We start from the raw sequence: 25,585 nt of genomic DNA on the forward strand, positions 1-25,585 counted from the left end.
ACATTTCAGGTGACCACAGACCTCAGAGACTGGCCCTCAAGATTTGGAGGGAACTCAAACTAGAGGTGGACAGACAAACACACAAACACAATATGCAACTGACTACTTCAACTCAGTGTGAGGGCTTCCCTCATGAGAACAAAAACACACCATCAAACCCTTTCCACCAACACAGCCAGCGCTGTGCACAGAAAACTCCCACACCAACTGGTGTTTAACCACAACATTAGTTCAAGGCTCATTTCAGTACAGAACCTATTGAAGGTGGTGGCTTATTAAAAAAACGCATAAGGGCAGAGGCTGAATTGATACTCTTTGAAGATGAGATTCCCAAGAAATTGGTTCCTGTTTTAATGAAATGGGTGCCTCCCTCACACACACACACACACACACACACACACACACACACACACACACACGCACACACACACACGCACACACACACGCACACCCACACGCACACCCACACGCACACCCACTGAGTTAAAACTTGCGTTTGTTACGTCTATTCCCTAGTTTTCTTTTTGCTCTCTCACACGCAGACACACACTGAACACTGAAACAAACACACACACACACACACACACACACACACACACACACACACACACACACACACACACAAAGCGATTATCACCAAAGGTACGTACGCCTGCTTGTAGCTGTTCCCACAGGGAAACTAGCTGTACAGCTTCTCCACTCTCATTTTTCATTGTCTGCTTATGATGCCCCATGTGTGCACACTGACTTTCATTTAACCCCTCACAACACACACAAAAACACACACTCACAATCATGCATGATGCCGACCCCTCCTCTCTGTCTCCATCTCTCTCACGCTTAACCACACACACACACACACACACACACACACACACACACACACACACACACACACACACACACACACACACACATGCAAACAGCTTCTCCTGCACTTCTCTGTTTCATTGCACTGGCGAAAAGGAAGCTGCACAGGCGTGTCCCCCACATGCTGCAGTCACACAGTGAGGCTTTTTACAACCACTGTTCTTTCCCTCGTCAGACATACAAGACTCTGACATAAAAAAAGACAGAAAGTATTACGACATCCAGAGTTGGTGTGAATTCAGCCAAGATGGTATATTCAAACAATATAACAAATGGATATGATAGAGCATTTAATTCTTTTTTGGGGCAAAAAGGTCCAAAGGTGAAAGAAACACCTGACAACAGAAGGGCTAAGCTCTCTGGCTGAAGGTGTCCTGATGCTGCACATCCATTTATATCACAAAGACTGGGCATGTTTGTGTGATAAATCTCAGTTTAAAACTCCAACATGCCTCTTTTTGCTTCGAGATGTCGGCTATTAATAGTCTCATCCATCGTCTCAACAGTGGGTGGAGAATGGGTGGAACAAGTTGCCCTAAAACTTCCATGTTTTTGGACAGCCCTGTTCCAATTTAATTGGTCTTTTGTTGCTTTGATCGTGTTTTTTGTTGCTATAAACCTTCTGTGCCACACTAGTTAACAATCAATTGATACAGTAACACCAAATGGCAACACTACAAAACCTTCATGCTGGAAATGACATTTAGAATTTCTCCTCAACAATAAATAATACACAGAGAAAATATTGTTCCCATCAGCGGATTAGTGGGTATTTTTTTTAGCAATGCTAGCAGCTTGTTTCTAGAGACTGTAACGTCAGTCTGTCCAGTACATTGGTTCATACAAGGGGTGGGCAGTATACATATATATACAGTTTAGCCACGACATTGATTTTGCAATACAGTCATTACTGTGGCAAATGTTTTGGCATATAGAAAATAATGTGCTGTACTGTAGCTGTCATGACATGCAGCTGGAGGGCTAAGCACATGCTCATATAACTGAAGTTACATCTAGTAACTACTGTTTTCCTTGCTATACCACCAACTCTGGTAACACGAAGATGTGGGAGGTAACATTATGGACAAAGAATGCCAATTTCTTTGTTGTTAGCTGCAAGAAACAGCACAAAAGTCTTCATGTACGCCTACCATCCGAGGAATTACATGGAAATGTCCCAACAACAACTGCAAAACTCTTAGGCTATATGTGTGCGCTAATCATTTTATTTCTGACTGCTTTGAGCTCCAACACAAAGCAGGATTTGTTTCAAAATAGCTCAAGGATGGATCAATATGGAAGTTTTGCCTTTTTTATTTTGCTTTACTGTTTATTTTGCTGCTTAGCATTTTTAATTTGGTGTTAGCATGTTCTGCAGCTAACGTGGGTAGTAGCAGCTATTGTAGATCCACACATTGGAGCATGTTGGAGTATTTTGTATTGATGGACAATCAAGAGAAATTGTGTGAACATTAAGCTTCATTAGAAGCCAATTAAATGACCAGAGTAGTATCTTGGATGTGGGAAACTGTTTTCACATTGCTTTTTGTGTTGTCTCCCGTAGCCAGTACAAATGTTAGTAGCAAGTCAGTAAAACTTGTTTAGTTAAAAACAGCTTTTATTCAATTTGAAGAAAGGTTCCTCCCCTTCCACAGCACTTAACTCTTGTGTATCCGGTTTCTAAACAAGTGTTTTGACCTTACATCAAAAAAGAAACAACATATTCAAAAATGGGCTGTCTCCTGCACAAGAGCTGTGGTGAAACATTTATCCAATAGTCTGGTTCATTGGTAGCTATACTCTGTAATATGCTGTCAACTTAAAAACAGGTTCACTGAAAAGCCTTTCAGGAACAAAGGAATGAATTAAGCTACTAATTACAGGGTTAAAGACAGACTAATGATATACAAGTTATTTAATAATTGCTACCTTAATAATGAAAAGTTATACATTAATTGTTCTCAATCTGGGTTGAGATGATCAAGAGAGTGGGGAAGTGTAAAAGGTGATTTATGAATCTGTAAAAAGTCGATTGTTAACTTAGAATTTTCTAACAATACAGTGGATCTCTGTGGCAAATGCAATTTTTCATGAAGTTTCATGAATATTTGAAGCCCCAGGACCTCCTCCAGTAATTAATAAAGTAAAAACTTTAAATAAAATCCTATATCTGAGTTAAAGTTCAGTGTTTAGTGCCAGCGGCAAAGTTTGCACTTACTATACTACACCTGGTCTGCTGCCCTTTTTCTGCCATCATAATGTGAATGTGTTAACACGTACTGGTGTGTTTGCAGTATATGTGAGAGTGTTTGCGTGTGTGTGTGTGTGTGTGTGTGTGTGTGTGTGTGTGTGTGTGTGTGTGTGTGTGTGTCTGCGCATGTGTATTGATTGATGCCTTCCAGGGCAGAAGCGTGATTGAAACACCTCCTCACCATAAAGCTGTCGTGCATGTGATGGAGTCGCAGGGTCATTTTATGCATTACACCTGTCCCCCTTCCTCCCCACACTGGTGACACGCAATCAAATAGGAAAATGGGCATATATGTTTTCCTGGCCTTGAGAGGGCTTGTGTGGAGAGTTGGTATTTGTGTGTACATGTGTGTGCGTGTGTGCATGTGTGTGTGGGTGGGGGGCGTGGGAGGGTTGGGGGAGCCCTGTGCAGCCTGTCTCTTATAAATTACATTTATATGCAACTAATTTGCAACAGCAAATATGTTTTGAGAGAAACGTAACACCGACCAAATTCCGTTTTCTATTAACATAATGAGAAAACGTTTTAATTAACATACCTGGCAAGTCGCAAAAATGCTGAAACTGAATATATCAGTAAAATGTTCACTGACAATGCATTTCATTTCATTGTCATAAAAGTAGGCAATTTTGCTCTACTTTAATACAGAAAAAGTCACCAAACTGCTTTTGTTGGCTAAACCTTAGCACAAACAGGAGTGTGGACACGAGCTTCAGATTCAGTCCTGCACATTGTATGCCCACCATCCACCCCAAACACCTCCCTGCGACACCAGTGTGCCACATAAATGTAGTCTTTCATTCACTCAAAGAAACGCTGTCTCTGAACAGAATCCACACAGCAATTACATTGTCACCACAACTTAATTATGAAAACAATTTATTGCAAAAATGTAAAATGAAAGTTGTAGGAGACAGGGGTGTCATGTGTGAAGAGAAGAGAGAAAAGAGAAAGACTGGGAAACACACAGAAAACCAGAAGAAGAGAGATAGTGTGTAGTGGGATAGCAGACTATGACGATACATTTCAGGGGGAAATACTGCATGTACTCAACTTCAGTTTTTTCACAGTAGATGCTACTACTTCATTTCCTACTTTCCTTTCAAAAGAATATTCTTCACAGAAAATGATGCATTTTTGTAGATTACATCATTCAAATGCTGTTGCAATAAAATAAGCATATAATACACCACTGTTACTTCTGATCATTTGAGTAGTTTGTTGCGGATGCTTCTGTACTTTACCTATATAATTCATTTTTTACAGTATTTTAGATTGCAATGCTGCCACTTTTAATGGCTTTAAGACAAAGATATGTTTTCCACTACTGCAAACACACCATTTATTACAACAGTCAACAAAAGATTGATAAGCAGAAGATAAAGCCTCTGAATATGTGAAGACAGTGGAGCCAATACACGTTGCAGAGATTTATCTTTTACTAATCACGTCTAGAATTTTAAAATCAGACCAGAGTTTAGAGAGAATATTGTGATTTGTGGATTAATCTCCGATTGGATTAACTCCCATGCACACTTCTAAAACAACTTCTGGATCACAGTGAATTTCTATGAATAAAATCTGTGCACTGACAATATTATGGATTTGAGTTGAAACCATTCGGAGGATAAAGATCAAGATAAAAAAAGAGGCAAAAATGAAGAAATGAATAAAGTGTGCTTTTGGGACACCGCTGGTGGAGAAATCAGAACCAACCTTAATTCTCATATTTCTATCCTCCTCACAGTCTGACTGCTATCTTATAATATTCCACTGTGATACAGACTTGCTGTGAAAAAAGAGCAAACCTGTGTGCTGAGAAACATTTGGCAAACCAGCCCCAGTTCTAAAAATAGCTCAGAAAGGCCCCTAAAATAATGACCCTGGCTGGCTGCCGTAGTGTCTAAGGCTGGCAAGACAAACGACATCCATTCCCGCTCGGTGCCTTTAATCAGCTTGTGATAATTAACGCCACACTCCATTGGCCAAACAAATATCTTTGTCAAGGTGCTCGTTGCTGTACAAGTTCTTCCCCTGTTCTCATAGACAAGATAACAAGCAGTCTTTAATTGCCTTAAATTTTGTGTAGTAGTGGTATTATAGACTTTACCCTGTGCTGTTAGCAGCTCTGGTAGTCACCCTCTGTTTCCCTCCCTTGTTCCTCCCTCTTTCCCTCCTTCCCAACAAGTACATAAAATATTTCATCATGCTGGTGGGCAGTGGTAGTGGCATCAGACTTTAATAAAGTGAACGACCTTGTGGGATTGCAGAGGGGATAGATTAAGTTTGCCTTCCCTACTGGCAGAAGCAGCCACCTCTGTGGGGTTTCTTATCTGGAGCTTTACTTAATTACCTGCTTTAATTCTAACATTCTCTAAAATGACCCCTCGCCTCCATGAGACAAGCTGTTTTAATTAAACAAATGAATACGTCGCTTATCGGGCGGGATCACAGCTCTCGTTTGTCACAGTAACAGTTAAGGATGCCGCTGATGATCACGTTATCTGGGACTTGGCCTGGGTTTCACCACACACAGAGGAAGGAGCAGTCGATGCTATCTGGTTACTGTATGTGGTACTGTAGTGATATGGAAGATTACAAACAGGCCCATTAGATATAGCAGACATGTCCACTTAGTCACATAGTAATCTGATGAGATTCATGATGTCGCTATGCATCCCTTATCATGGTGGTAAAAGGGTTTATAGCTGAAGTCAGAGAGGAGAGGAGAAAATGTCGTAAGAAATAAACAGAAGAAAAAAGGAAAAGTACGACAAACCAAAAGAAAACCAAAAATAGTCTGCCAGCTATTCCCAAAGTCACTGACACCGGCCAGCCTGTTTATGGTAGTTATATAACAATATTTTAGAGTGTGCAGAGGGTTCCTGCGCAGTGCTGCCTGACCAAATTTAATGGGAGAAGTGTCAGAGAAGCCATTATACCAGCAGGGGCACGCACAGCCCTATTACATATGGCTGCTGGCTGCTAATGTGTATTAGCAGGAGACAGAGGAAGCAAGGTGAAGATAAGTGATTTTGCAGTAGCTGGCTAAGTAGGACAAAGGAGGGAGGGAGCGTGTTAGGGAGGGTGAGGCAGAGAAAGGAGATCAGGAATGGTCACCAGGACCAGAGTGACAACAATTTTGGAGTTACTACTTATTTGCTGTGTAGAGGTGCAAAGAAGTGCATGACTAAAGCTCAGCGCTAAGTGTTCAAGGCCCTGCTGGGAAACCTTAAGGTCACGAGTGGAGTCTCCAGGCTATCGGTAGTATCACAGTGTTCTCGACAAAGACATTAAGGGGGCATTCCTTTTGGCTCCAAAGATGGAAAGCCTTTAACAACCAGAATGCATTGCGACGCAGTGGACCACGATGCTCCCGCTGGTGGGTGACGTATGACGAGTGGGGCGGTGCTTGGTTTAGGCTCTTTCAGTTTCAAGCACGCTTGGTCACAAACTGTCTTGTATTACAGCTGAACAGTATGTTAAAATATGTTTCTGGAGGTGAGAAATAGGCAATGAAGTAACAGAATCTTGATTCATATGAACACTGCCTAATTTGACCGTCTGATATGAGTTTTGTGTCATGACGCTCTCTTGATCTGACGTCTATACTCATTGTGTCTGTCGAGGCAGGTGTACAAAAATGAAGAAGTACAATTTGCAGTTTTGGGGCGCAGGCAGCGTTGTTTATTTGCATATACTACCCATGTTGCGATGGTACAACGCTGGTTTTCCTTTAACCTCTGCTGTAGCTGCTTGTTCAATATAGAAGTTCAGAAAAAAAAGCAGTCCAAATCTTACAAATCAAAACGAGACTGTTGGAGCATCTCAAAACACCAACCATTAAAACAAGGTGACAGCCAGTATTTTCTGCTGCTTAATAATTTAGTGGAGGATTGAAGGCTGCTCTTGGCAAGAAAGTGTGAGTTTGCAGTGTTTGTGTCTGTCAGCAGTAAAATTCCAAACACTGTGTTTTTCGTCTAGAAGGGGGCACCTTGCCCAGCCAAGGAATCCCAAATGCACTGAAAAATGTAGAGCTGCGTGCCTTCCTGCCAAGCACATTAGCTCTCGTTCTTTATTTAAGCCTTTGTCAAACTATCTGCGGTACTTCACTCGCACAGCCACTCTTTTCAAGGGCTAACTGGCCAAGTTTGGCCACTCGACACCAGTGGTGTAAGAGTGCGCTGGTATTAAAGGAGTGAGGAGGCTCCTCAGCTTGGTCTTTGACAGCCCCCTTGAACTCTGTGGGCCCGGTGATAAAGTGGCTTGATGAGTGGGCAATCTCTGTCTGCCAGCTGCTGGTCTGGCCAGGGGAGCTGGGATGGTGCCAGACTGAGTGAAGACCCACTCCACACAAACAAAAACACACACGTGCACTGTGAAATGTGAATGCATGCTGATGTTATTTGGACAATCACAAGTATTGTATACCGGTCGGCAATGACAACGTCAACATATGAACACAGCTGAGATATAGATATTCAAAATGCTGATCAGATGCAGATGAACTCAGCTTTAACGCCAGCCTCCAGCCCATTATCAGACCAGAGGGAGACCTGGGGGTGTGACATCATGTGTCCTTAAGGAGAGACAGAGACGGGGGCCTTTAGTGCTAATTCTCTAAAGAGCACTCACTGAGTGTGTGCGGGCTCACGTGCATGTGCATTTCACTATTTAAATCCCAGTCACACATCAAAAAATCATAACAAATTCTAACTCCGACCAGCCCACTGAATGCATCAAAAAACATTTCTATTTATATATTCATTCATTTTTACAGCCGGCTGAACAGAATGCATCACTGGGTCCCTATGCCTTCACTCTATAGACTCTCCATCTCTGTCTCCATCTCTTTCTCTACTACAAGCCTACGAGTGCCCAGCACCCACAGCCCAGAGATTACTGCCACTTGGAAATATTCAAGTCGTGTTTAGAAGATATTTCCACGAAGCATTTCACAGAACACCGTCGCAAAAGTTAGAAGAAATTGAATTATTGAAAATTATATTCTCGCATCAATATTTCACACCTTTTATTGTTTCAGCCATGCTAACGGCATGGCTCAAGGCAATCTCCACCGCTTTGAGACTGAAATATTTCAACAGCTATTTCACGGATTTGCGAGAAATGAACAGAACAGATGTTTATGAATCCAATTAATCTTTTTAACCTCGATGATCCCCTGACCACTGTGAGACTGACATTTGATTTGGGATTTTGAGTGAAAAACCGAAACAACTATTGGATCCATTGCCATAAAATTAGCCATTTTGGCCTGTATGCTCCCCTCAGGACGATCATTTCATTTACCTGCAAAACACCTGCAAAACTGATGACATTCCCATCAGCCTAGCAACTGTTAGCATGCTAACAGGCTAAATTAAGATGAGCACTTAAGCACTTACCATAATAACTAGTTCAAAGTAGAGCTTCACAGAGCCGCTAGCTTGGCAACAGATGGTTGGTCTTGATAATGTAGTAATTTAATTTGAGAAATTTTGTTAAATTCACAATGCTTTTCATTTTCCTGGGCTACTCGGCCGTCTGAACGGGTGCTGTTGCAGAAACATTTTTCTGTAACAGCACCTATCAGTCACTTTACAGAACAGATATGCTTTAATTTTACCCAGTGTCACTGCCCTGTAAGACTTCAGGTGTCTTTTTTCCGCTTGAGAGCAAACATACTTGAATTCAAGGCCAGGGACAAGACATACCAATGCTTTTTACTTCAAACAAACTCTATATTTAGATCTTCATTAAGTACAAAATACACACAACCCAATTGCATTATATACGATATTGTTTCCACAAATAAATGAGAGATATTTCAACCTCAATGCTCTCTGACAGGCTGATCTGATGACCAGGGGGTGAGATCTCAGAGACAACAGCAACATGAATGCTACCCTTCGCTCCATGCATATTCAGGTGTCATCAACATGTGGATCTTGAATAGATTGGAGGTTTGTGTGTTGACACTCCCGGCTTTCAAAGCGAGCAAGGAGCTTTCTGGCTGATTGCGCCGACATGTCAGCTGATAATTCAGGAAGTAGAGTACACATGAGTAGATTGGACGGGATTGTTCGCTAAATGACAAGATCTGTCTTCCTCTCCGCCTCCTTAATTATCTTCCACGGTTATAATTACACGTGTGAAGGTCCAGAGGACAATCACTGTTGTGCTGTACTGTCTGCTAACTGAAGTTAGATGAGATCGGCAGGAGATACTGCAGAGACTGACACTGGCTGTTAATGAAGGTTACTGTCTGCTGTTTCAAAATCACAACCTTTCATTTTGAGAATAACACAAAATCTTCATAAATGATTAGATTTGATATAGTGTACTATAAAATGCCACAACTTAGTAGCAGAATATGACAATGTTACAGTAAAATGGTTTAAATGCTGCAAAGTTGTCCTTTACATCCCAGTAGTTCCTCAAAATCCACAATATTACCGCTCATAAACAGCTGACGGGTAAGGACACAATGAGGGCTTTCATTAAGAACAGTGATGACTGAGAACAGTGAGTGACCTGGGGGTCCTTAAGCAGCCTTGTAATTCTCTCTTAATGAAGCCGATGAATAAATGATTTGAGGCGCTGTGCATGAGGAGTCTGATCCCCCGTCAGCATGTCTCCGCGGGGTTAGCGGGCACCTCAAGGGAGTCCTCTACTCGTTCCTCTTCCCCTCCACCAACTCCTCCTCTATCCTTTAATCCCCACTTTTTTGCAGCTGTCCCCTCTCGTCCATTCGACTTCCTCACCTACAACCCAACCCTTCTCCCACCCCGTTACTCTGCCTCCTCTCTCTGCATCCCTCTCCCCCCCTTACTCTGCCCCCCCTCCCACTGTCTGTGATCCTAATCTCCTCTAAAACATCTTTTCCTGAACTGTGGGAGTTGGCAGATAGTGAAGGCCACCATCAGACTCTGACTGACTCATCCCGTCATAAACAACTGGTGGGTGTCGGCATGCTGGCGGCCCTCCAGTTTCAGACACGCTCATTTTGACAGGTCATTTTTTTATGATGCTGATTGTTATTTTCGCTGTTATTGTTTTTCTTCCCCGTGACTTCAGATGGGGGGTAAAAGTGCAACTCTCTGAGATCAGGCAATCTTACTCTCTGGGACGGAAAACAAAGATGACAGTAATAAAAAGGAGAACCAATTGCTTTTTCATTTCATTTCCACTGGGAAATCAGGCTGAGGGAGGAATAAAGGAGCTATAATAATAAAGTTTAAGAAGAAGGGCCTATGGCTTTCCATTCCCTAAGCAAACCACAAGCAGTAGCCACCGTGGACAGTACAGTTGCTCAGGGTCATCCACATTATTGGAGGGAAGGCAAGAGAATGCGAAGCTAGCCGTGGGAGCAGGTGTGGAAAAATGGGCTTCCAGTCACTGTATACAGGAAGGCCTAGTGCCAAGAACAGTATGGATGAATGCAACAGTGTGTTCTCAGTGCAATAAACCTTTTCCTTAATTTCATTTTTTAAGAAGATGAAAGCCTTTCTCCTCCATTGTCTTCGATTTACTCGTTGGCCCGGCACAAAATTCAGGTAAAATATTAGGGTGTGAAACTGCTCTCAAAAGCTGATGCTGGTAGTTAACATAACTCTACTTAACCAGAGTGTTTTTTAACAGTGCATCATTCTATGCTGTGGCATCGTTATATTGCTCATTACAGTGGCACATAGTGCAGCTATCTCCACATGAACATCCAAGTTAATGGGCCACAATAAAGACACCACTGTCTTCATTTTATGGCTCAGTTTTCTAATGGCCTACTTGGCTTTCTTGCCTGTTCCCTCAAAGGAGCCATCTAGGTCTCTTTAAGACCTCTGATATTCTCAGCACACTCTTTCCTCCTGGCCAATGTCTCCTTCCATCCATTCCTCCACTCTTCCTCATTCCTATCCCCCTCCCTCCATCCCTGACAGCTATAGGCAGCGTGCGGTAGCCCAGGGCCTTTTCCTGTGCCTTTAGTTTCATTAGCGGGCCCCAGATGCTTCGCTGCTTACAAAATTATGAAGGGCCAAAGCCAACCGCCTCCAGATGGGACCCATCTATATTCAGATGAGCTGTTTCCTCACATTCAGAGCAATCCCACCCTGATGTCCTACAGTGTCGTCAACAAACATGCTGACAAACACAAACACGAGCGAGTACAAACAGATGCACACATTCACAGAGGAAACCATGTGCACACGCTGTGCACACTCCCAGGGCCACCCAGGCAAAAACACACACGAATGCACGCACACACACACCGCCTGGCTGGGTGGCATCGCTCTCTCTCTAGTGGAAAACAATAGCTTAGCCGATGCACTGTGGTTTGTGCTGTCAGCTTAAGCTTTTATCCTGTATTGTGTGGTGGACAGTGATGCTGAGGGATTTTTTTTTTTTTAAAAATGGCCATTTTACGAATGGACAGCGAGACGGACAATTCAACTGTGGGCCCTCTCGGATGATTTGAAATGTTGGGGAAATAACTTAACTGGAAACATCGCCACAACAAGCCACTCTAACAACACAAAGCTAACTAGTTTGATAACTATTATAACATGCTTATAATGTGCTAAATGTTAATTTCATTCATGAGAACGGTGATTTGTCTGATCATAAACATGTCTGAAACAATCATATGGTAGTCGGAATGATATAAAAACTTTGGGTAAAGAAATATATGATAGCGTTTTGTGCAAGCATTGGTGCAATGAGGGCACATGCTTAACTCGGTGTCCCTGGTGTTGAGGTAGGATGCATATTCTACCATATGCATGCTAATCAACTTGTCATCTTTCTACCTTTTTCTTTCTCTTTCTTCTCTTCATCCTTTCCCCTTGTAACTTAAACTCTGCTCCAGTAATTAAATCACAGGCGTGGGTTTCTGAGACAATCAAATCCCCCAAACTTCACACTCCATTTCACCGCTCACGTCTCTGACACCCAGACGCATTTGAGCGGCACAGAGAGGAGACCCATTTCAATGCAATCATACAACCAACACATCCATGAAAGTGTCTTGACACCAAAAAGGAAAAAAACAAAAACACCGTAGAAGCACAGATGTAGATGTGTGGACAAAGTAACAGAGATAGATGCTCAAATGACAGTTACCGAAGACAAAGGACTTTTGAGAGCGAATGGAGGTTGTGCGTCTGTGTGACTCTGTCTGACTCATGCTGACGCGTATCTACACAGAGGGAGTTTATGTATCAATGAGAGTAGAACAAAAAAGTCCCAGAGGAGAGGCAAATGCAATTAGGGGACAAGAAGGATTTCTTCATGGATACGTTTTCAAAAGAGAGAGGAGAGCAGCTTTGCGGGCCTGCCAGTTGCAGATACTGGTTTTGCTGGAGCATCTGCAGAGCGGGAACCTGCATAACACCACTGTTGACTTAGCTGAGCCATCTGAATTCATTACAGTGTCTGACACACACACACACACACACACACTCCTGTCTTGGACAGAATGCAGATATCAACCGCTCCTACAGAGTGTCCTAATATGTCCCGTAAACACCTGACAGCATGGCTTTGTGGAATTGCTGAGATACCCATAATCCTTTAGTTGGAGTCAGGGGGTCAACTCGCCATCGTGCTGAGCACACCCAATAAGCTTCAAACAGCCTATAGCCAAGCACTGACACGCAAATCCCGCACAGTATTCTGCACAGCAGGCAGACACGGCTGCTATGTGCAATGTAAATCCAGCATGAGGTGAGGAGACCGAGTGTATAAAAAGACCTTAGGACGAGCTGCTGAAGAATCTGCCTTTGTATCACACTGGGTTCACGACGACAAAACATTTTGCAATGTTCATGAGATCAGGCTGCCTGAACAAAGAGGGGTGAAGGTGAGGTCTTCTGCCTACAATACTAAAAGCAGCCGCTGACTTACAGTACAGTAATCAGGGGACTGCTGGCTGCAGAAAAACTGCAACGCCTCACCTAGTTCATTATAAGATGACACAACCAATTTGTACCTCTGCCTGCTGCAATCTACCAAATCTCCCCTGACAAAAGCATTTAGATTAGAGCGCTTTCAGGGAGGGCTGCGCTGACATGCGTACCCAGCCTGTAAAAGGGGAAATGAAGTGCCTTTTTAATTCTCCTCCAGGCAAACATAAAACTGTCCAGGTAAGTCATTTGTGGGTTGAATGGAGAGCCAGAAGCAAGTTGCCTCTCTGTTGCAAAACCCCTCACTCCTTTTTTTTTTCTACCCCTTTCTCTGCAGGAAACCTTGCAAAACAAGTGCTATTGTGCACACATGCAGCACACAGACACACTCACTCACACACACACACACACACACACACACACACACACACACACACACACACACACACACACACACACACACACACACACACACACACACACACACATCCTTATCCTCATCTAGAAGATTATTAATCTATTTGTCACATTTTGTCCCATTATTTCTCCCACATAATCCTCTTTCACTTCCTTTGGCAGCATGCTAATGAGTTTCTGTGAACAAGGAAGCTGCACGTGCTGTTGATTGTTCTGATTGGCGCATCTCCCTCTCTCTCATTCTCTCTTCCTCTCTGACTCTCCCTCCAGTTTGTCCTGCCCTGAAGAATAAAGGCTCCCAGATGGAAAAGGAAAGTGGAAACAGGGAGAGGTGCCATTTCATCTAATAAAACACAGTTTTGTGATCACTTTCCTCTTTCAAGTCTTTAAAGACAACTGGAGTGAGGTAGAAAGGGAAAGTAATTGCCCCGGATGATGAACACCACTCCAGATTTTGACTAGAGTTACCAAATCACTTCCACAGCAGTAGTACATCAGGTATTCTCTTTTTCTCCCTCCAAACATTCACTCAGTTTCATACATCACTCCATTTCCTCTCGACGGTCGAACTGGTGACAGATAATTAGCTGCCTGTGTGTGCCTCTGACTTTCTCCTGCGCTTGGTTTTTATTAAAAGATTTTGTCCTTCTCCCTTATCACAGAGGCGATGTTGACAGAAAGGGAACATCATATATAACACCTTTTTTTTAATCTAAGAATCTTATATGAAACCCATAGACTGTCGGATGATTGCTACGGTTCCCACTCCAAAATGGGCTTGAGAGCAAGGAAACAGCACAGAACATAGTAGCTGTTATGAATTAAACACGCACACAACCACGCAGAGATACAGGCCGCAGGCACAGTATAGATGTAATAAAAATTATGTGAGAGTAAAACGTCATGAGATTGAGAAACATGGATGTGAAAAGGCAGTAAAGCTACTCTGATCTCTCGAGGAAGAATATAACAATCCATTCCTTTCCTTTAGCCTCCAGTCTAACAAGTATGACCACAGGGAGATGAGCAAAGAGGGAAATAGGTGAACCACTCTAGCACTAAATATCAACGTGAACTGGTTGCAATATAAGTCAACAACTACATAGGGAATTTATTCATTTCAATACACCGTGTTTTAATACTAAACAAGCAACTCAGACATTGTATCATACCACTGAGACTCTTTTTGTGGCAAATAATCTTTGTTATTACATTCTGGAGCCACTATAGTTGCGATTTGTCTTGTCTTATGTAGGAAGATGGGACATTACCGTTCACATTTCCTCTGTGTGTACTTACATGTGTGTGACAGTGTGCATGTGAGACACTGTTCGCGATTCAGGTCAGTAGATATGGCGGTAGCGGTAAGAGCTGGGATGGGGGCTGCAAACCGGGGGTCGCTTGATGTTTTTATGAAGCGAGTCTGTTTGGAAATTAATCGTTAGTCCCGGTTTTATTGCTCAAATTACCCGAGCCGGTCCTTGTCCTGTTTGCCCTTAATTAACAAGCGTTCAATTCCCCTAATAATTAGCACAAGCTATTAGCTATTTTACATCACTCTTCATTTGTCGACAATTAAAAGGCCTATTATTAAAAGGCATGCCACATGGTTAATTGGACAAAGTGGCTCAGCGGCGGGGAGAGCGAGGGAAGAGGAGAGCGCGGACTCGCTGAACGTATAGGGAGGAGTCAGAGAGGGCTGCAGTAGTTCTCACACAACCTTTACAGTCTGTCTGTCTTCAGTTTGCTGCCTGACACTCTGAGCTCAAGAGAGACACCGTCTCCCTCGCTGCCGTCACACACTAACTGCATTTAGACCCAGACGGCCAGCTCAATGGTAGAGCGGTTAGAGGACAGGAGGTGTGTGTGGTACTGGAAAAGAGGCGTCTTTATGAGTGCAGTTTCCCTCATAGTGTGGGGCTTCAATTAACTGATGAGTTGTTCAGTCTACAAAATGACACAAAATGGTGACAAATGTCCATCAGTGTTTCTCCAAAGCCCAAGATGACGTTGTCTAATGTCTTGGTTTGTCTACAACACAAAGACATCCAGCTTACTGTCATAGAGGAGTAAAAAACAGAAAACATTCATATTTAAGTAGATGGAATGAGAGAATCTTAACTTTTTTAATAACTCAAACAGATTAATCAATTATCAAAACAGCTGGCGATTAACTTAACAGCTGACAACTAGTCGATTAATCGATGCAGCTCTAAAATACACCAAATACAAAAAGGACTGTGTTCCTGAAAAAACAGGCTTGTGTATATATATTTATATTGTTATATTTTTTACTTTTTTTAATAGCTTCTTTTTAATAGATGTGTCATGCACCAACCTCACCAAAGCAAATTCCTCGTATGTGTGAATTCGGAATTGGCAATAAAGCTTTTTCTGATTTCTGATTCGGTTTGTGTCAGTGAATTGGGAGCCTGAGACTTGGCGATGTGATTTAATAAATGCTTTTCATACTAAGTACGAGCAATACACTTAACTGGAGCTGAAGGTTAATATGTGTGAAGCCCCATCATGAAGGGATAACACTGAATACATGAACAAAGAGGAAATAACAGCTGAATGTATAGAAAAGAGCACACAGAGAAAGATATCCATAAGAAACTTGTAAAATAAATAAAAATGCGAGAGGACAAACAGACAGGAAGTGAGTTTTCAGAAGAAAACACAATAAAGACAGACAAAGGTGAGCAAGGAGAGACACAGCGAGCGGTGCAGGTATCCCTTCTCTTTCCCTCACCCTGCCTCGCCGCTCCTCACCCCTCGCCCTCTGCCAGGGCTTAACAAGTGGCAGGGGAAGCAGGCAGGCCAGAGCTGTGCTGATTGACAGAACAATTACTGCTAACATGCACCCCGATGGAGAGGCAGACGTCTCCAAATAGAATTTCACTATGCTGTTGCATCACACGCTTACAGGAAGGATTTTGGTAGAAGAGCAAAATTGCCCTGACTGACTGACTGACTGATTGACTGTCTGTTTGTCTGTCTGACTGACTGACTGACTGACTGACTGACTGACTGACTGACTGACTGACTTGGAGCTGAGCACTGCTTGAAAAGTACTCCTCTGTTTTTTTGTTGCCTCCTATAAAAAAGGGAGGAAAAAGCATTTACCCTTGATCAAGGTTGGCTGGTTCTAACTTTAGAAGCAATGTTTGGCAACCCATTTCCTCCAAGTCTGACTGTTCATCTGTTAGCTCAGTTAGAGGTGTAGCTATTTTTATCCACACACCTACTGACTGACGAAGTCATGGAAAAGTGGTTAATTAAAAGAGACGCCACGTATCAGAACATTTCCAACACACTATACATGATGTATTTCAGACTGTGAGGTCAGAGTAACAATCATGTTACAGCTACATGCTTCTTTTATGTGTTTCTGTAAAGTCACCTAATTGCATTCTGGTCTTCATGTTGCACAGACAGGAAGGTTTGCTATGATGTATTTCAAATTAGAAGTGCAGGCGAGCTAAAACGATGAGTCGATAAATCAATTAGTTGATCAACGGAAGCTGAATCTGCAATTATTTGAACGATCAGTTCATTCTTTCAAGCAAAAACACCAACCATTCTCTACTTCCAGGTTCATAAATGTGAGAATATGCTGTTTTTTTCTATTTAAGGTCACTGTAAACCGAGTATCTTTGAGTTTTGGGCTGCTGGTCTCATCTGAAGACACCTTGGGCTCCGTGAACTTGATATTTTCTTCACTGTATTTCAGCGTGAAACAGCCTGAACAACTGACTGATTCAGAAAAAACAATCTTCACATTAATTGATAATGAAAACAACTGTTAGTTCTGCCCTAATGTGCAGTGTTAGAAACTATCTTCTGCTGTCGTACTGTACCCTCTCCTCCGACTCTGCTCCACACGGGACTCCGTATGAAGCATCTGTTGGTTGATGCAATCAGTCTCATGCAGCCATCCTGGCCATTACCCCACCCCACGGCATTCCGGCCTCCAACAGCTGCATTACACCACGCTCTCTGACTTTCTAATTAGCTTATCTCGGAAAATAAGGATGCTGGGCAATTCTTTGCTCTAGCAGTCTAACATCTAGCAGGCCGCAGGGAGTGCGGTTGGCACCTAGTGCTACCAAGGGGGCTGTTGTCTTCGACAGACAAGTACAAGAAAATATGGTTTACTCTCCGTCTTCTGTCTCATAGACACTCTCGCTCCTTTTCTCACTTCCTTGGCATTTTTTCACTTTGAACTTTAAGTCAATTACCAATCACAAGAGCCAATTTAACTTGGAAGATTTAATTTTTTTGGGATTCATGGTGAGTAATGAGCATGATGCTAACGTTTGCAAGCTGAAACCGGTTTGCTTTTATTCAGCAGCCTCTGAACGACACAGACGTGGCTCCAGAAGGGTGTTAATTGTTAAGGACATAAAACACTAAATTCTTATTTTGCTGTTCTTTTAATGATGTTCTCACACACACAAACACACAATATAATATGAAGCTCCACATACTGTTCAGAGTACATAGTAACATTCATGTTGTTTTCTCCTCACCTCATGTTTGATTAACTTTTTGGTGTCTCTGCGTTTACAGAATAACATCCATTGTTAATCTGTCACACACTTCAAAAGCAATGCAGTCCTTTTTAATTAGTTTATCCATCAATCATTACTTATCCAACTTGTAACCTGTAGCTGTGTTTAAATACCAGATGAAAGCGAAAGCGGGCCTCTGATGTCTCGTGTCTGGAAGAGTCATGGAGTGAGGGATGGAAGGAAGAAGGGACGGAGGAAGGGATAGAGGACAGATCCTTCCACCTGTAGCGGTGAATGTCCTGCAGGACTGTAATCTGCCAGTTGTCTCTCACTGAGACACCCAGCTTAGCCGAGGCCAGCCAAGCCCCGCAGCCTCCAGCACCAAACGATGCTGGGGCCCCAGGACATAAGGCACCTGCACGGGGAGATAAAGGCTTCAACTCCTGGGCTAATACTGACGATTCTTTTGATAAATACAGGCGTGGGGTGGTGGGTGGTGGAGGAGCAATCTTTTCCTGCTCACTCTCTCTCATTCTCTCCTCCCTGTCTACCTGTCTCAGTAATCTCTCTTTCTTGTACTTTGTGTTTTTCCTCCTACACCCTCTTTCTGTCTGTTTCTCCGCATCCCCCCCCCCTCCCATTTTCTATCTCTCCCTCTCTCTGTACCTTCTTTATCCTGTCCTGTGTGAGTTTGGATCAGACAGGCGAAGCTCTCCACGCTCTGCCTTTTTATTTATTCCATATCTGTAACTGTCAAAAAGAAGATTGCTACTTTAGGAGCTGTCTGTGCTTTGTTGTGCTCATGGAAAGTCAAATAGAGGAGGTTGTGTTAAAAGCATCTTGACCACTTTGTGGGGACACAAACGATGTCAGCTGTGGCCTTGGAAGCCCCAGACAGTTGAAAATGGCTCTACAAGTGCATGAAACATGATGCCTCTTAGATAGCACAGCGCTGAGAGGAGCGGTTAAAACAGTATTAGCCCGGGGAGGTAATTGGAGTCAGGCCTCAGCAACGTTACCTCCTGCTGTGCGTGTCACTTAAATACCTATTTACGAAAGCTTATTGAAACATAAACATGGCCAGGGTTCATGATTAGTGTATTAAGAAAAGCTTTGGGACCTAAATGACTAAACAAGGCTGCTGCTCAGATTAACACCTCAGACATTCATGATTCTGTCAAATGAGGAGTCAAGATCATTGAGGAAGTGGCATTTTTCTTAACCTGGGACAATAATTAGCTGGCACAAAACGTCAGTTAAATTACCAGCGCATGTACGCAACTGACAGTGTTACTGTACTCAGCTAAGAAATAACCGCACTTTTAAAGCAAGCACATGCCAGATTCACTGTAAATAAATGCTTGGCAGAATGAGACAATAGTAGTGGCCGGAACTGTGAAAAAGCCGTATCTCCACAAGCACGACAGAGGAAGACTGTGTGCAAAGTTGCGACTGCACCTCTGAGTCAAAACAGAGAGAGCGAGGCAGCCGAGCTGAGCGGCATCGCGTTACACGGCGCTGTATCGTCGACAGCAGTTCATCTGTCCTGTCTACGGTGTCGCGCCCATTGTCTCTTCCCATTATCCTGCGACCGCGGTACTATGGTATGGTCGGTGCGGGTGCTAGGCTAGCAGACGCAGGCAGCTCGGGGTGGCAGATGCCTGGCTTTTCTGCGGATGCCCTCCATCAGCTGATGACAGATGTCAGGGCTCCTCTTGGACGGCAACACTCCATCACGCTACCCTGTTCTCCCTCCTCGCCCCACTGGATACACCAGCCTGCTTGGCAGACGCAATGCCCAACCCCTCTGCACCAGCCCCATTCCCTCCTGCCACACCTATTCATTCACACACACACACACACACACACACACACACACACACACACACACACACACACACACACACACACACACACACACACACACACACACACACACACACATATCTCTGCATCCATCAGTCAAGCGTTATTACATCAGACAGCCGTCATACTGGCAACCAATGGATCACATGCTAATGCGCCCAGACGCATCCACTCTGGAAATCTAAAGTATCTCTCTTTAGGGTGTGTGTGTGTGTGTGTGTGGAATGGGAATGGTGTCTACTGCTGGGCAGAGAAGAAAAGTTTGTCAAAGTTGCAGAAAGACTCTAAAATACTCTGTCAGCACTCTACTGGCCACAACGTGGACTGAAATGTTATAGATTAAATTACATTAGCGCACAGCACGCACTGTAAAGTACCGAGCATTTACCTTTAAGATAATGCTTGTAAAATCACTGCTAATTGCACACTTACCATTTTGGCCTGCTGGTAGACTTAACCACAGGAGACATGCCATCTCTGTACAGGCTCTTGGTCTTGGAGAAGTTGACCACATTGAAAATGACTCTCTGAAAGACAGTGAAAGACATCGAAGCCACATTAAAGCCATGAAAAATTAAAAGCCAGCAGTTCTTGAATGGTAGTAGCACTATGGAGAAATGTTTTATGAGTGGGTCGGTTCACCACTATCGCTTTAACCAACAGTTAGTTTTGGTTATGTGCAAAGAAATGCACCGTTTGAGGCACTGGAGCAAAAGGCTGTGAGCCAGAAAACATGCATGTAAACAATAAAAGTTTTAAAATGTTCAAAAATTTTGCTTTCCATATGTTTTACAAGGGAGGAAAAAGGCATGAAATACACATTAAAGGTCTCCACGATACAAAGAATGTTTAGGTAAGTAACACTGAATGCAAACAGACCTTTGTTAGCTTACAAGAAAACCCCACAGGGCACCTTTAATATTTGATTAGAATACTCAGAATTCAGCTAAATGTGAATTTGAAATGTGAAGAAATAAAAAACACGTCATTTGGGAATTAATCTGAGAAGATGAATCTTCCTCATGTAAACTGGGAGTGGCTTTGAAATACAAACCCCTAAACTGCGGAAGAAGCTTAGAGAGAGGTAAAAGTTGCCACTGCCACCGCGGATGACACCGACAACGCACAAATATTACAACACATTAACGTTACAGTGAGGAGATAAGGCAGCTTTAATGTCCTGCAGATGATCCCATGTCGCAGTAACAAAGTTCCTGATAAAAGGCGGCAGCTCCGAGGAGTGCCAGCCTCTAATCTGAGGGGACATACGGTTCTCCCCGGAGGGATCCCGCCTGGCCCAAAACATTAAGCTTTGCCTGGAGCGCAGAGGATAGCCGTGGTGTCTGGCTTCACACCTCCTCTGGACCAAGGACTTTCTTTATTAGCTAAAATATTGTGGAGCAGCCCCTCCTTCCTCCCACCTCCAGGATGCATGATTAGGATCAGGGAGGAGTGGAGGAATGTGGAGAGAGAAATGAATAAATATATTTTTTAAAAAGTCAAATGAATGGCGATGGTAATACCGCGGTGAGGTAAATGAATCCTATTGATGGGGCATATCAAATTACCAACTACGTCCAGGTGGTGGAAGTTAACTGGGTGCTGCTGAAATCCTATTACAGACTCCCCACCCTCCTTTTCTTTCTCCTTTCCCTCCCCCTCATCTATTTCTCCCTTTTTCTCCTGCCTAGCATCAGAGGAATGGGGATTGCGGATTGTGGCAAGCTGATTCAGACTTAGGTAAAATGACATCTAACTGATGTTGAGACTGGCAGCAGGCTCCTGTAGCAGGGAGATAAGACCATTGCTGCTGGCATTTCAATTACACTTTACTGCCCCGCACATCTGTTGCGAGAGCTACTTTTCAGCCTTTTCCCCTCAGGCAAATACAGCCTTACTCTGACTCCACTGGCTTTCTTTGACTGCACAGCCTCCTTCCTCATTCTTTATCCACAACAAATTCAGATTGTCTTCCTCCTTAGCTTCACTCTACCCACTGTTTGTAATCTATTTGTTCGGCCTGTTTAACTCAGAGGGAGCTGAGACTGGACAGATGACAGGGACACAGGCGTGACAAAGAAAAGGACGCAGGCAGAAAGATACACAATACAAGGGTGGGAGACAGTCAAGTAGAGAAAAAAGGAGACATACAGGAGGGACGGACACAAAGAGACAGAAGATAATTACACAAAACTGATAAACACGGGTGGGAGATGGAAAGTTACTGAGGAAAATAAACTGGCCCAAGTGGACAGATGTAGAGGACACAGACAGGTGGGCTGGTAGGTAGGGAGGAAGGCACATGTACACGTCTCCCCCTGTGGCTCTCTGATTTCATTGAAGCTAAACAGATCAAAAGAATCTTGTCGTCCTGTGACTAAACATCGGATCACAAAGTTAGTCTTTAACCGACAAGACAAGAGGAACTTTGAGAAGCTTAAAAGCAAGGTAGGAAAACCCTGGACGATTCACTAACAAGCACAGACCAGCATGGGAAGACGTGCAAACCGCTTTCAAGATACAAGAGAGTTGTAGTATTCCTTTAGAGTAGTATCTGCTCCCTGGTGTAGTAGCAGTTTGTAGTGTTAGGTGCTTCTCATCCTGAAACCTGACAACTGCAGCTTTCTACATTTACAGAATATTTGTTCAAATACACACAGCATCTACGCACCATACAGTCTGTCTCAAGCTCACGCTCACATACACATTTCTGAATGTCTACCTTATCTGTGATGTTATGAAAATCAGTGTTTCACAGGTGGGAGGCCATGTTTCCTCCACCTCTGTAGGTTCTCTGCCCCACACAAACCCAGCTGTACCATGGCCGTCTGAGTGACGTGGCTGAAGTTGTGTTTACACAGAACAGGAGCTGTGTAATTTTGGTATTCATTTTTGCATGAAATTGTGCCTGCGTTTCCATCTGCTAAGGCCAACTCTTATCACGAATGCAAGCACAAAGATCACTTTTTATGGATTTGGTTGACAGAAGCTTCTCCAAAATCACCAAAACCCTTTCGTGTATGTTGAGCTTTGATTTACATTTCTTTCATCTAATCCAGATTGAAAGAGAAAAAAAACTTAAAATGAGGTTACAATAAAGTTTATTCTGAGTTTGAATAAGTGGTCAAATTTTACCAGAATGCCACCTACAGCTGTTTGGAGGACGTGTAAAGTTTAGATTAAATACCTGTGGCCTTCACAGGCAACGAGATTGACAGGAGCTTTCTGTCAGTCGTCTCTGATTTGAAGAATGCGGCACATGCAGATGACACACTGTGCACAGATCTTAGGACAGCTGTAAGCTGACAGACATGTACACGCCACAGAGAGTTGTACGATTTCTGATAGTATGTGAAACAAAATGAAAGAAGAACGTAGCTGCTCTTCTGCATCTGTGTCTCGATTAGCGCCGCATGTGCAAACATTGTGAACTACTGACAAGAGAAGTTAAAGTCGTGACCAATAAACTTGATTCTGATCTGTCTTTGTCTCTATTTCATTCACACGCACGCACGCACGCACGCACGCACGCACGCACGCACGCACGCACGCACGCACGCACGCACACATTATTAACTGAATGGACTTGCATTTTGTCCCCATAAGGAAGGTAAGTCCCCACAATGTGACTGTGTAAACAGATTTATGTCTCACAACAAGAGTAATACATGTCCACACACACACACACACACACACACACACACACTCTTACACATACACCCACACACTCACACACACACATTTCAGAAAAAAATCAAACAAACTGCTATGGGGCCAATTCTCCAGATCGTTAAAACTTACCACAACCACGACCAATTTAGAACGTGTGTGTGTGTGTGTGTGTGTGTGTGTGTGTGTGTGTGTGTGTGTGTGTGTGTGTGTGTGTGTGTGTGCGTGTGTGAGAGCGTGTGTGTGTGTTCATGTATCTGCACATGTGTGTTGCCCTGGAAGATTTAATTAGGTTGGGAGCAGTTAGAAGAGATTAACATCCATGCTGTCTGAGCTGTCATGTCGACGGAGCGTGTCAAAGCCCTCCGCCGTTCCCATCACTGCTGAATTACAGACTGGAACAGGTGTCTCTGCGGTGTCACAACACACACATGCGCACACACGTACACCATGCGGGTGACACAGACGTCCTCAAATATGGCATTCAAGAAGAAATAAAACCATTACGTTTAAACGATAATTCCAAAGGAGATGTTGATAAGCAGGAAGTTGCATGAGAGAAGTTTGTGCACATCACAACAGCCGAACATCTTCTGGCTGACAGAATCGTACAACATGCGAAACTCAAATGAGCCTTAATGGTGCAATAAGTAAGATTTTCACTGTCTCACAGCAGCAAATAATTATAATTTATCTGCAGGGACTTAATGAGGTAGTTGATCAAAACCAATGACTCAAGAAATACTTCCTTGCACAAACAAAAAAATCTGAATCCACGAACGAAAGTTTGCTTAAAAGTAGCTGTTTTGCTTTTGAAACATATTGTACTATCAAGCAGGGTGACGTGGATGTGCGCTGTGAGGCTGTGAGACAGTCCAAATGACACATTTCGAACCCTAACCTCTTTGTTACCCTTACAGCAGACTAGCCAGGCAGCCAGGCAGCCACAGGGCTCGTACCGAAATAGCCTCGCTGGTGCCGCTTCAGGATAGGATTGCATTTAGGAGCAAACACTGTCTTTTGATCTCCATCGATCCAGCGTGTGGCCAGATAGCGTTGCTTCCTGGAAGAAGCCTGGATAAATTATTAAAGAAAACATTCTAAATGTGTAGTCCAAGACCTTTGCAGAGAGAATGAGCACTTTATCCTTTTGATGGTGATGGCTGAGCAGACTTCATCATGAATGATCTGAAAAATAATATCTCCAGAATGTCAAAGCTGTTACTATGAGAATACGAAGCTCTGAAACCACACCAGTTAAACACATGTAGGGTTGGTTAACTAAAATTACTGATGCGCTTGAATGTCAAAAAAGTGGTCTTTTGACTACATTAATGGCAAAGTAGATTGTATTATAGATTTAAGAATAAAAATTGTGCTTTTATTCAGTGAAAATGGAAATCACGGTCCAGTCTCACTGCTGTTTACTGACATAATTATGTAAACAAACCTTTAGTGTGATAACAGGTGTGTGACCTTTGAATTGTTAACAAGTGTTGTTAAAGTGAAAGAGTAAAGCTCTGTATGGAAAACAAAACTGAAATAACCTGTTATACAATTGCATTATTTACACTATATTACACACAATCTGCAGCATCACTGAGATGTAAGTGCCGATCATGATGTAAAGATTGTGTGTATGGTTAGTGTTGGTGGCCCACAGCTTAAAGAGATTGTTCTATCACAGTTTTGGCAGGAATCCTTCGTGCTGATGGGTCTGTGAGCAAGAAACTGAAAGCTGCTCCGGGGACTGATCCTCGGCTCAGATTGGAGCAAAACTGAGACTTTTTACTTTAAAATCAGTTCATCACGGAAGCATTATTAGTCCCACGACGCAGCACTTGAAATGTTGCAAATGCAACGACAACAATGGAGCTGAGACAAATCACCCCATCAGGAATCATTGAGGTTACCTGGACTCACCAAACTGTGGTTCACTGAATCACCTCGGCTACACCGTGATTCCCTCACAGCATAACACAGGCGAGCAGAGCAGATCTGTGAGCCCTGTCCATAGCCATCAGAGACAGGCAGGCTGATAGCTGCTGGCAGCTCTGCCTGTTCCCCTCTTGTTGTCTTTGATCAGTCTGATCACT

General features: G+C 43.2%; 1 protein-coding gene across 1 annotated transcript in view; it reads right to left on the minus strand.

Moving 5' to 3' along the window:
* The window catches only part of agbl4 (AGBL carboxypeptidase 4), a 265,737-nt gene that overhangs the window by 143,194 nt on the left and 96,958 nt on the right, over positions 1-25,585 (minus strand). Inside the window, exon 4 of the mRNA XM_070961390.1 lies at positions 20,253-20,347. Coding sequence (XP_070817491.1) covers positions 20,253-20,347 — 95 coding nt within the window. The remainder of the gene's footprint in view (positions 1-20,252; positions 20,348-25,585) is intronic.

This window comes from Chaetodon trifascialis, chromosome 4 (genome assembly GCF_039877785.1).
Source record: "Chaetodon trifascialis isolate fChaTrf1 chromosome 4, fChaTrf1.hap1, whole genome shotgun sequence".
Classification (NCBI taxonomy): domain Eukaryota; kingdom Metazoa; phylum Chordata; class Actinopteri; order Chaetodontiformes; family Chaetodontidae; genus Chaetodon; species Chaetodon trifascialis.